Genomic DNA, 13017 nt, shown 5'->3' with positions numbered 1-13017 from the left:
TTGGCTGCATTGGGTCTTCGCTGCTGCGCACGGGCTTTCTCTAGTTGTGGCGAGCGGGGGCGTCTCGTGGTGGCTTCTCTTGTTGCGGAGCACAGGCTCTAGGCACGCGGGCTTCAGTAGTTGTGGTGCACGGGCTCAGTAGTAGTGGCTCACGGGCTCTAGAGCGCAGGCTCGGTAGTTGTGGCGCATGGGCTTAGTTGCTCCGCAGCATGTGGGATCTTCCCGGACCAGGGCTCGAACCTGTGTCCCCTGCATTGGCAGGTGGATTCTTAACCACTGTGCCACCAGGGAAGCCCAAGCTAGACATTCTTAATTCTATCATTCCACCTAGGGTGATGGAAATTGTGAAAAGAAAAAGAATAGGCAGGATGAGGAGGGCAGAGGGAGAAAACATCCCTAATGTTGAGTTGATTTGGTTTTTGGTACTAAGTAGAAGGTTTTTTTATGGGCTCACATGTTCCTCCTCCAAAGAATAACTGGCACAGTGTGGGGCAACACACACAAGCTCAGACCACAGAAATGAACGGGAATAAGGGGGAGGGCCCCGGCAGGGAGGGGCTAAGGGAATTAAGACTCACTGAGCATCTACTATTTGCCAGAGTCTTCACATCTCATTCAATCTTCCAAAAGTCCAATGAGTTAAGGATTTTTACTCCTCTTTACAACAAGGAAACTATGCTCATAGTCACATATTCATTAAGTGGTTTAATCCCATGCCTTCTGATTCCAAATCTTGGGCTCTTCCCACCATTCTAGTCTGTCTCTTGGGCACACTGTGTAACCAAACTAGGTTTTGTGGGGGGAAAAAAACCCCAAAAAACTGCTTCTTCCATTACTGGCTGTATGTTACACATAATCTTACCACACACTAAACTGCAAATAAACTGAAATGCAAATAAAACCTATTCATCCTAGATTATAAACCATAATTTCTGATATTGGAAGAAACCATACTCTCTACGCCACTTTATCACTGAGCCTCAAAATAAAACTGACTGAAGCACTAAGAAAAGAGAAAACCATGAATATACATTTACTTACCAAGCTGACTGGCACTCTCTGATCAGGTGCTATGGAAGAATCTGGTTTATACTGTTGTATTAAGCCTGTACCCAGTTCTTCCAGAAGCTGCCAAGATAAAAGAAATAGATTATCAGAGATGAATATTAGAACCATGGAGGTAAAAAGCCACTTCAGTTTGGAGATTACCTCAAATCAAGGGGAAAAGTAATTTCCAACTGATTTTCTTTCTTTTCTCAGAAACTGCTATCTCAGAGGCATTCTTTCCAGAAGCAAAATCACCAAGTATATATTTTTAATTTATTATCAAATCAATTCTTTGGGTTTACATGTAGAGCTGAAAATAGAGGAATGTATTGATATCACTTGCCTACCTGAAACCTCCTAAAGAAACTCAGAATTGATGGACATGCAGCTGAGGGAAGAACATAAAAGGAAGAGAAGAAAAAAGCACACAGCTTTTTTTTTCTTCTTTAAAATTGGGGTATAGCTGCTGTACAATGTTGTGTCAGTTTCCACTGTACAATTAAGTAAATCATCTATATGTATCCATATATCTCTTCCCTCTTGGATACCCCTCCCACCCACCCCCATCCACCCATCTAGGTCACCACAGAGCACCAAGCTGTGCTCCCTGAAGCACAGGGCTTTTAATGAAAATTACCTTTGCTCCATGAAGCTGGACAGATGGATCTGCCTCCCCCAGGCACTTGCAAATCACCTCTCCAAGCTCCATCAAGTAGACCTGAGTCATTGAAAAGTAGCCCCTTGCCAGATGAGCCAACACCTGCCAAGAAAACAGGGGATTAACCCCAAGACCTGAATGCAGGACTGCAATATCCAGAAGTGTTTCAATATTTCAGAAATCACTCACACTCAACAAGGGGCTGAAATCTGATGTTAATGAAATGAAGAACAACCATAATCTTCAATTAAGTATATCATAAAATTTTATGGTGCTTTATAATTTACAAAATGTGTTTCATTTAGATTATCAATATTATCACATTTAAGCCTGGGAACAATTTATCTACTGGTAGGTATTTATTGAGTATTTCAGCTGAAGAAACTAAGACTGAAAAAGTTAAAGGTTAAAGAGGTTAAAGGACATGTTCAATATTAACCAGATAATTAGCAGACCCTAGGACCAAAAAACAAATACTTTAATCTAGGGTGTACAGAAAAAACAAATATTTTAGTATTTTTAAAATATTACAGAAAAACAAATACTTTAATCTAGGGTGGTTTTCTTCCTTTGAAGGAGCAAATACTTTGTTGTCTCTAAACAGATATAATACCAAAGAGAAGTTTATAGAAAATTAAACATTTATTTAACTTTCAGATGCAGAAATCAAAGATTAACTCTACAACTTCCTTCAGAATTATTATATAATCTATTATACTGACCTGCCATATAATACCTGAGGTGACTAAAATGGCTTGCAACAAAAGGGGATGAATGTGATGTTTTACAACCAATCCTCCCCCCACCCACTCCCCCCCAAAACAAAACAACAAACAAAGCATTCACACCTAAAGTGTGAATTCACACACAACTCCCACTAACACCAATGACACACTGCTTGGTTTGACCTTATTTTCACAGACTTACTCCTCAGGAAGTAATCACCCCATGAAGAAAGAATGATTACTTCCATTTCAGAGATGAGGAAATGAAACCTCCTACCTGTAAGGCCTCCAGTCGCAAGGGGAATGGCTCATAGGTGCTTCCTCCTGTGGAGCCAGCATCACTACCTGAACAGGCATCTTCCTTGGGCAGAACAACAATGGAAATGCAAAGTCGAATGAGCCAGCAGGGCTCTGAAGACACCTTTGGTGAGCTAACTGCGGCTTCTTCCAGAAAGGGTCCTGAAGGGCCTTTCTTCCACCAATCAGGAGGACTGACGTGAGGAGTGGCTGAATTGCTATTGCTGAGTCCAGAAGAACAGGGCTGTTGTAAAAGTAGCTGGACTTCAGGTAAAGGTGCGTGAGTGGACACTATGGCCCCCAATAGTGTGAGACTGGACACACGAACATTAACATCTGTCAAAGGAATCAAAAAGAAACTATCACCACAGGAACAGTTACCATAAGGATCATAACTATCTCTGCAGGCAATTAAGAATTATGGCTTCTTTGTTTAACCTGAATCTAATTAAACCTCTAGACCTAACTTCCAGTTTATGGGACAGAAGTGTAAGTTAACACTGTAAAGAAAATACCCAACAAACTGAGAGTAGGGCTTCCCTGGTGGTGCAGTGGTTGAGAGTCCACCTGCCGATGCAGGGGACGCGGGTTCCTGCCCCGGTCCAGAAAGATCCCACATGCCATGGAGCAGCTGGGCCTGTGAGCCATGGCCGCTGAGCCTGCGCGTCCGGAGCCTGTGCTCCACAACAGGAGAGGCCACAACAGTGAGAGGCCCGTGTACTGCCAAAAAAAACCCCAGAAAACTGAGAGTATACGACATACTGTAAGACAACTGGCTTGGACCCTTCCAAAATCAGTATCATAAAAGAAAGAAAAAGGGCCACAGACTACTAGAGTCAAAAAGACTGAAGTGAGGAGGCAGGACAAGACGGCACTGTAGTAAGATGTTGGGCTCTCTCCTCCCATGGACAGGAAAATTACAACTGCATAGAGAGCAACTATCTCTGAGAATGACCGAAAGACTAGCAGAGAAGATTTTCCATAACTAGGGATAAAAGGAAAAAAAATGCCACATTGAGACAAGTAGGAGGGGCAGAGACATGGTTTGGCAGGGACCTACACCCCCACTGCTGTGGACCACAGGCAGGAGGGATTTCACAGCCTCAGAGGTCGGCTCTGAACCCCACATTGGGCTCCCCAGCCCAGGGGACATGCATCAGGTAGATGAACCCCCATAATGTCTGGCTTTGGAAATCAGCAGGGCTTACATCCAAGAGAGAGCCAGAGGGCTGCAGAGAATTAAGAATCCACTCTAAAAGGCTGTGCACAAAAACTCAGTCACTCCAGGTCCTGGCACACAGACAGCAGTTTGAAAAGTGCCTGATCATATGGGAAGGAGATTCACTGACTAATAGATTCATTGACTAATATTAAGGCGTGTCACCAAGAGGTACTGAGGAGCTGGCGAGTGCCACTTTAAAATTTTTTTTCTTTGTCTCCCTTTCTACCTAGGTGGCCAGGCACTGGCAGGCACCAGTTTTTTTTTGGCTGCACCACACAGCTTGCAGGATCTCAATTACCTGACCAGGGATCCAACCCAGGCCACATCAGTGAAAGCACTGAGTCCTAACCACTGGACTGCCAGGGAATTCCCAGGCGGTCACCAGTTCTGAATCTCCCCATCTAATTTACTAGCATCACTCAACCCGCCCTGAGTTCACCTGCGGATTCCACCCAGCTAGTGCTAATCTAATGCAGTCCCCAATTACAGCCAGCTGCACTGGGAACCAACCCCACCCCCTAGCACACCTGCAGAGAGCATGGCCCAGCCACAACAAAAGGGCACATGCAACCCACACAGGAGACACTCCTGGAGCACCTAGCTCTGGTGACCAGAGGGGACCATACTACTGGGCCTCACAGGACACCTTCTATACTTAGCCACTCTATCAAGAACAGGAAATGTAGCTGATCTACCTAATACATAGAAACAAACAGAGGGTTAGGCAAAATGAGGAGACAAAGAATTATGTCCCAAATGAAAGAACAGGACTAAACCTCAGAAAAAGAACTAAATGAAATGGAGATAAGCAATCTTCCAGATAAAGCATTCAAACTAATGGTCATAAAAATGCTCTCTGAACTCAGGAGAAGAATGGAAGGACACAGTGAGAACTTCTACAGAGACAGAAAACGTAAAAAAGAACCAATCAGAGCTGAATAAAATAACAAAAGTGAGAAATAGACTAGAGGAAACCAAATGCAGATTAGATGATACAGAAGAACAGATCAGCAATCTGGAAGACAGGCTAATGAAAATCATCCAAATGGAAAAGCAAAAAGAAATAAGAAAAATGAGGATAGTTTAAGCGACCTCTATGACAACATCAAGTGTACTAACATTCACATTATAGGGGTCCCAGAAGGAGAAGAGAGAGGGACAGGGACAGAAAATCTCTTTGAAGAAATAATGGCTGAAAACTTTCCGAACCTGGCAAAGGAAACATACATCCAAGTCCAGGAATCACAAAAAGTCCCAAACAAGATGAACCCCAAAAGACCCACACCAAGACACATTATAATTAAAGTCAAAAGTCAGAGGGCTTCCCTGGTGGCACAGTGGTTAAGAATCTGCCTGCCAATGCAAGGGACATGAGTTCAAGCCCTGGCCCAGGTAGATCCCACGTGCCGCAGAGCAACTAAGCTCATGTGCCACAACTACTGAGCCTGTGCTCTAGAGCCCACAAGCCACAACTACTGAGCCCATGTGCCACAACCACTGAAGCCTGCATGCCTAGAGCCCGTGCTCCGCAACAAGAGAAGCCACCGCAATGAGAAGCCTGCGCACTGCAACGAAGAGTAGCCCCCACTCACTGCAACTAGAGAAAGCCTGCGCACAGCAACAAAGACCCAACACAGCCAAAACTAACTAACTAAATAAATTTATTTTTTAAAAAAAGTTAACTAGAGAATCTTAAAAGCAGCAAGAGAAAAACAACTAGTTACATATGGAGGAGCCCCAGAAGATGATCAGCTGACTTTTCAGCAAAACTTTACATACCAGAAGGGAGTGGCACAAGATATTCAAAGTACTGAAAGGAGGAAAAACCCTTACAACCAAGAATATTCCCTCTGGCAAGGCTCTCATTCAGAAATGAAGGAGAGATAAAGAGTTTCCCAGACAAGCAAAAACTAAAGTAGTTCATCACCACTAAACTGACCTAACAAGAAATGTTAAAGGGACCACTTTAAACAGAAAACACAAAACTATAAGTAGAAATATAAAAATTATGAAAGAAAAAAATCTCACTATAAAGGCAAACATATAGTAAAAGTAGTGGATCAACCAACCATATAGGTCCTATGAAGGTTAAAACACAAAAGTAGTAAAATCCTATATATCTACAATAATTAGTTAAGAGATACACAAAACAGAAAGATGTTAAAGATGACATCAAAAACATAAAACATAGGGGTAGGGAGTAAATATGTAGTGCTTTTAGAATGTGCTCAAACGTAAGTGACCATTAACTTAAAATAGACTGCTGTATACCAGGTTGTTATATAATAACCTCATGGTAACCACAAATCATAAAACAATACTAGATTAACTCAAAAAACAAAGAGAAAGGAATACAGTAAGTCCCCTACATATGAACCTTCAAGTTGTAAACTTTCAAAGATGCAAACATGCATTCCATCAATGTCAGGCATGAGTAAAATAGCAGCTTGCCCTCCATCTCCTATAGCTGACGATCCTTCAGCTCTACCATCTGCCACCTCCACTCCCTCCTCCAGTCAGTAACTCTTCTTGCCTGTTCACTCGATGCCAGCCCCTGTAGGCTAGCCATTATACTGTACTACTGTACTTTTCAAAGTACTGTAAGATTAAAAATGTTTCATTTTTTGTGTTTGTTTTTTATGTATTAATATTATAAACCTATTACAGTACAGTACTATATAGCCAATTGTGTTAGTTGTGTACCTAGGCTAACTGTTTGACTTATGATCAAATTGGACTTACGAACGTGTTCTCAGAATGGAACTCGTTCGTATGTAGGGGACTTACTGTACAAACATAACACTCAAGAAAGTCATTAAATCACAAGAGAGCAAGAGAAGAGGAAAGGAACAGAGAAAAACAACAAAAATAACCAGAAAACATATAACAAAAAGGCAGTAAGTACATAACCATCAAAAGTTACTTTAAATGAAAATGGACTAAATGCTCCAATCAAAAGACATAAGGTGGCTGAATGGATAAAAAAGCAAGACCCATATATATGCTACCTACAAGAGACTCACTTCAGATTTAAAGACACACAGAAATTGAAAGTGAGAGGATGGAAAAAGATACTCCATGCAAATGAAAACAAAGCTGGGGTAGTAATATTTATATCAGACAAAATAGACTTTACATGTAACCACAATGTTCACTGCAGCACTATTTACAATAGCCAGGACATGGAAGCAACCTAAGTGTCCATCGACAGATGAATGGATAAAGAAGATGTGGCACATATATACAATGGAATATTACTCAGCCATAAAAAGAAATGAAATTGAGTTATTTCTAGTGAGGTGGATGGACCTAGAGTCTGTCATACAGAGTGAAGTAAGTCAGAAAGAGAAGAACAAATACTGTATGCTAACGCATATATATGGAATCTAAAAAAAAAGAAAAGGTTCTGATGAACCTAGGGGCAGGACAGGAATAAAGACACAGACGTAGAGAGGACACGGGGAGGGGGAAGGGTAAGCTGGGACGAAGTGAGAGAGGAGCACTGACATATAAACACTACCAAATGTAAAATAGATAGCTAATGAGAAGCAGCTGCATAGCACAGGGAGATCAGCTCGGTGCTTTGTGACCACCTAGAGGGGTGGGATAGGGAGGGTAGGAGAGAGACGCAAGAGGTAGGGGATATGGGAATATATGTATACATATAGCTGAGTCACTTTGTTATACAGCAGAAACTAACACAACATTGTAAAGCAATTATACTCCAATAAAGATGTTAAAAAAATAGACTTTAAATCAAAGACTGTAACAAAAGACAAAAAAGTGCATTACATAATGATAAAGAGATCAATCCAACAAGAAGATTAAACACTTGTAAATGTATGTGCACCCCACATAGGAACAGCTAAATACATAAAGCAAATATTAACAGACATGAGGAGATACTGACAGTAATATAATAGTAAGGACTTTAACACCCCACTTATATCAATGGATAGGTCATCCATACAGAAGGAAACAATGTGTTTAAGGAAACACTGGCCTTAAAGGACACATTATACTACCCTGACTTAACAGATATATATATAGAGAACATTCCACCCAAAACCAGCAGGATACACATTCTTTTCAAGTGCATGTGGAACATTCTCCAGGATAGATCACATGTTAGGCCACAAAGCAAGTCTCGATAAATTTAAGAAGACTAAAATCATACCAAGCATCTTTTCAGACCAAAATCCTATGAGACTAGAAATCAACTATAAAACACTGGAAAAAACACAAACAAGTGGAGTCTAAACAACATGCTACTAAACAACCAATAGGTCACTGAAAAAAATCAAAGAGGAAATAAAAAAATACATTGAGACAAATGAAAATGGAAACACAGTGTTTCAAAATCTGTAGGGCACAACAAAGGCAGTTCTTAGAGGGAAGTTTGTAGCAATAGGGCCTACTTCAGGAAACAAGAAAAACCTCAAATAAACAATCTAACCTCATACCTAAAGGAACCTAAGAAAAGAAAAACAAAACTCAAAGGGGAAAATAAGGATCAGAGTGGAAAGAGATACTAAAAAAAAAAAAAGAAAGAAAAGATCAATGAAACTAAAAGTTGGTTCTCTGAAAAGATAAAGAGAATTGATAAATCTTCAGCCAGACTCATCAAGAAAAATAGAGAGAGGGGCCATATCAATAAAATCAGAAATGAAAGAGGAGATACAACCAACACCACAGAAGTATAAAAAGATCGTAAGAGATTACTATAAACAGTTATATGCCAACAAATTGGACAACCTAGAAGAAATGGATAAATTTCTAAAAACATACCATCTTTCCAAGACTGAATCAGAAAGAAAGAGAAAATCTGAACAGACCAATTACTGAAACAGACCAAGTAATGAAATTAAATCAGTAATCAAAAAAACTCCCCCAAAACAAAAGTCCAGGACCAGATGGCTTCACAGATGAATTCTACCAAACATTTAAAGAAGACTTAATATCAACTGTTCTCACACTATTCCAAAAAACTGAAGAGAATTCAATTTCCAAATTCATTCTACGAGGCCAGCATTACCCTGACAGTAAAACCAGACAAAGACACTACAAAGGAAGAAAATTACAGGCCAATATCCCTGATGAACACAGATGCAAAAATCCTCAACAAAATATTAGCAAACCGAAGTCAGCAATACATTAAAAGGATCATACATCATGATCAAATGGGATTTACCTCAGGGATACAAGGATGATTCAATATCTGCAGATCAATCAACCTGATACACTACATTAACAATATGAACAGTAAAAGTCATATATCATCTCAATAGATGCAGAAAAAGCTTCTGACAAAATTCAACATCCCTTTATGCTAAAACCCCTCAACAAAGTGGATACAGAGGGAACATACCTCAACATAATAAAGGCCATATATGACAAACCCACAGCTAACATACTCAACAGTGAAAAGCTGAAAGCATTTCCTCTAAGGTCAGGAACAAGACAAGGATGCCCACTCTTGACACTTCTATTCAATGTAGTATTGGAAGTCCTAGACACAGCAATCAGACTAGAAAAAGAAATAAAAGGCATCCAAATTGGAAAGGAAGAAGTAAAACTGTCACTGATGACATGATACTATATATAGAAAACCCCAAAGACTCCACCAAAAAAACTATTAGAACTAATAAATGAATTCAGTAAAGTTGCATAAAATTAATATACAGAAATCTGTTGCATTTCTATTCACTAATAACAATCCATCAGAGAAAGAAATTAAGAAAACAATGCCATTTACAATTGCATCAAAAAAATAAAATACCTAAGAATAAATTTAGCCAAGAAGGTGAAAGACCTGTATTCTGAAAACTATAAGACACTGATGAAAGAAGTTGAAGACAACACAAATTAATGGAAAGATACATATACCATGCTTATGGACTGGAAGAATCAATACTGTTAAAATGTCCTTACTACCCAAAGCACTCTACACGTTCAATGCACTCACCATCAAAATACCCACAGCATTTTTCATAGAACTAGAACCAATAATCCTAAAACTTGTAGGGAACTACCAAAGACCCCAAATAGCCAAAGCAATCTTGAGAAAAAAGAACAAAGCTGGAGATTTCACATGCCCTGATTTCAAACTATACTACAACACTGCAGTAATCAAAACAGAATAGAGAGCTCAGAGATAAACCCACACTTATATGGTCAATTTATCTATGACAATGGCAGCAAAAACATGTAATGGAGAAAAGACAGCGCCTTCAATAAATGGTGTTGGGAAACCTGGATAGCTACATGCAAAGGAGTGAAACTGGACCATTTTCTTGTATCATATACAAAAACAAATAAAAAAATGGGTTTAAGACTTAAACATAAGACCTGAAACCATAAAACATCTAGAAGAAAACACAGGTAGTACACTCTTTGATGCCAGTCTTAGAAGTATTTTTTTGGATTTGTCTCCTCAGGCAAGGGAAACAAAAGCAAAAATAAGTAAGTGGGATTACATCAAACTAATAAGCTTTTACGCAGTGGAAGAAATCTTTAATAAAATGAAAAGGCAATCTACTTAATGGGAAAAGATATTTGCCAATGATATATCCACGTGTGTGTGTGTGTGTGTGTGTGTATATATATATATATATATACACACATATATATATATTTCTTAAAAAGGAAATCATACAACTCTGTAACAAAAAAAACCAATCCCATTAAAAAATGGTCAGAGAGCCTGAACAGCCCTTTCTCCAAAGAAGACATACAAATGGCCAAGAAAAACATGAGAAGATGCTCAACATTACTAATCACCACTAATCATCAGGGAAATCAAAAGCACAATGAGATATCACCTCACATCTGTCATAATGGCTATAATCAAAAAGACAAGAAACAAGTGTTGGCAAGGATGTGAAGAAAAGGGAACCCTCATGTACTGTTGGCAGGAATGTAAATTGGTGCAGCCACCATGGAAAACAGTATGGAGGTGCCTCAAAAATTAAAAACAGAACTACCATATGATCTAGCAATTCCACTTCTGGGTATTCACTCAAAGAAAACAAAAACACTGATTTGATATATGCACCCCAATGTTCACTGCAGCATTATTTACAATAGCCAAGATATGGAAACAACCTAAATGCCCAAACTAAGTGGATAAAAAAGATGTGGCATATGTATACAATGGAATATTACTCAGCCATAAAAAAAGGACTTCCCTGGTGGTGCCGTGGTTAAGAATACGCCTGCCGATGTAGGGGTCATGGGTTCAAGCCCTGGTCCGGGAAGATCCCACATGTCGCAGAGCAACTAAGCCTGTGCACCACAACTACTGAACCTGTGTTCTAGAGCCCACGAGCCACAACTACTGAGCCCATGTGCCACAATTACTGAAGCCATGGGCCTAGAGCCTGTGCTCCACAACAAGAGAAGCCACTGCAATGAGAAGCCAGGGCGCCGCAACTAGAGAAAGCCCACATGCAACAATGAAGACCCAATGCAGCCAAAAATAAATAAATTTATTAAAAAAAAAATGAAATCTTGCCACTTCCAACAACATGGATGGAACTAGAGGGTATTATGCTAAGTTAAATAAGTCAGACAGAGACAAATACTGCATAATCTCACTTATACATGGAATCTAAAAAACAAAACAAATGAACAAACAAAACAGAAACAGACTTACAGATACAGAGAGCAAATTGGTGGTTGCCAGAGGAGGTTAGGGCATGCATGAAATAGGTGAAAGGGATTAAGAGGTTACAAACTTCCAGGCATAAAATAATTAAGTCACAGGGATATAATATACAACATGAGGAATATAGTCAATAATACTGTAGTAATTTTGTATTGTGAGAGATGGCTAGCTACTAGAACTTACCGTGGTGATCACTTGTGATGTATTTAAATGTTGAATCATTATGTTCACCTGAACATAATGCTAACTATACTTCAATTTAAAAAAAAAGTTTAAAAGGCTAAAGTGACATAAAAACTAAATATCACGCATGAACCCTGAATGAACCCAGGTTTTTTTTAAAAAGCTATAAAAGACTTTTGGGGACACATGAGGAAATCTAAATGTGGACTAGACATTAGATAATACTATGGAATCAATGTAATTTTCTTAGGTGTGAGAATGGTATTGTGTTTTTTGGAGATTGTCTTTATTTTGGGGAGATACATACTGTGGTATTTAGGGTGAAATATGTCTATAATTTACCTTCAAATGATTCAAGGGAAGAAAGTCTATATAAATACGTACACATAGACCAAAATATGCATATAAACACACACACGTACACATATACACACTGATACATATATGTAGAGAGAGAGAGAAAACAAATATGACAGTGTTAACAACTGTTAAGTCTAGGTAGAGGTAACAGGTGCTCACTGTACAATAGTACAAATTTTCTGTGGGTTTGAACAGTTTAATAATAAAAGGTTGCTGGAGGACAAAGTCAGATACTTGAAAGGGACCTTTGAGACATGGTTCACTCCCCTCAGTTTGCAGATGAAGAAAAGCTAGTGCAGTGGAATGAGCAGGGGACTGAGCCAGAAGACTTGGGCTGTCTTAATCTTACTTCTGCAACTGAAGTGATAAGCAATCTTAAGGCAAGATTTACCTTCCTGGGTCCCCTTTTACACATTGGTGAAAGGGATGAACTGGACTTTGTTTACATACTTACATATCATTATCTCATTTAAGCCTCATAAAAATCTTATGAGGTAGGCATAGACCTTCCTGTTAGGAGGAAATTAGGGTTCAGAGAAGGTCATGACTATGCAGTGGCAAAAATGGGAGTGAGCTGCAGACTGACACTGGGTCCAGAACATCTCCCACGATGGCACAAAAACATCCGTGCCTTCTTCAAGTTCTACAATTCTGACTAAGAACTCAACAGAATGTGGTCTGATCCTGAAGCTTGCAACCAAAAGAAAAACAAGTCTTCTAAAGGCAACACATATATATTATATGTGGAAGTAAGTCAGGAAATAAGAAATAAGACTGTAGTTAGTGAAGATTTGAGGTTCTGAAATTTTATCTGAACTCCAGAGAAGTTAATGTTAAAGAAGTTAGGTTTTATATTCCA

The 13017-nt window shown here is 39.3% G+C and overlaps 1 protein-coding gene across 1 annotated transcript in view; it reads right to left on the bottom strand.

Moving 5' to 3' along the window:
• The window catches only part of HEATR6 (HEAT repeat containing 6), a 46607-nt gene that overhangs the window by 14379 nt on the left and 19211 nt on the right, over positions 1–13017 (bottom strand). Inside the window, exons 12-14 of the mRNA XM_082679988.1 lie at positions 2708–3063; positions 1685–1807; positions 1042–1128 (exon numbers count right to left, since the gene is read on the bottom strand). Of these exons, the coding sequence (XP_082536114.1) occupies positions 1042–1128; positions 1685–1807; positions 2708–3063 (566 nt within the window). The remainder of the gene's footprint in view (positions 1–1041; positions 1129–1684; positions 1808–2707; positions 3064–13017) is intronic.

Source organism: Grampus griseus (genome assembly GCF_964374135.1).
Source record: "Grampus griseus genome assembly, chromosome: 20".
Lineage (NCBI taxonomy): Eukaryota > Metazoa > Chordata > Mammalia > Artiodactyla > Delphinidae > Grampus > Grampus griseus.
Note: the sequence above shows the minus strand (reverse complement) of the source record. Positions and strands in the feature narration are given on the sequence as shown.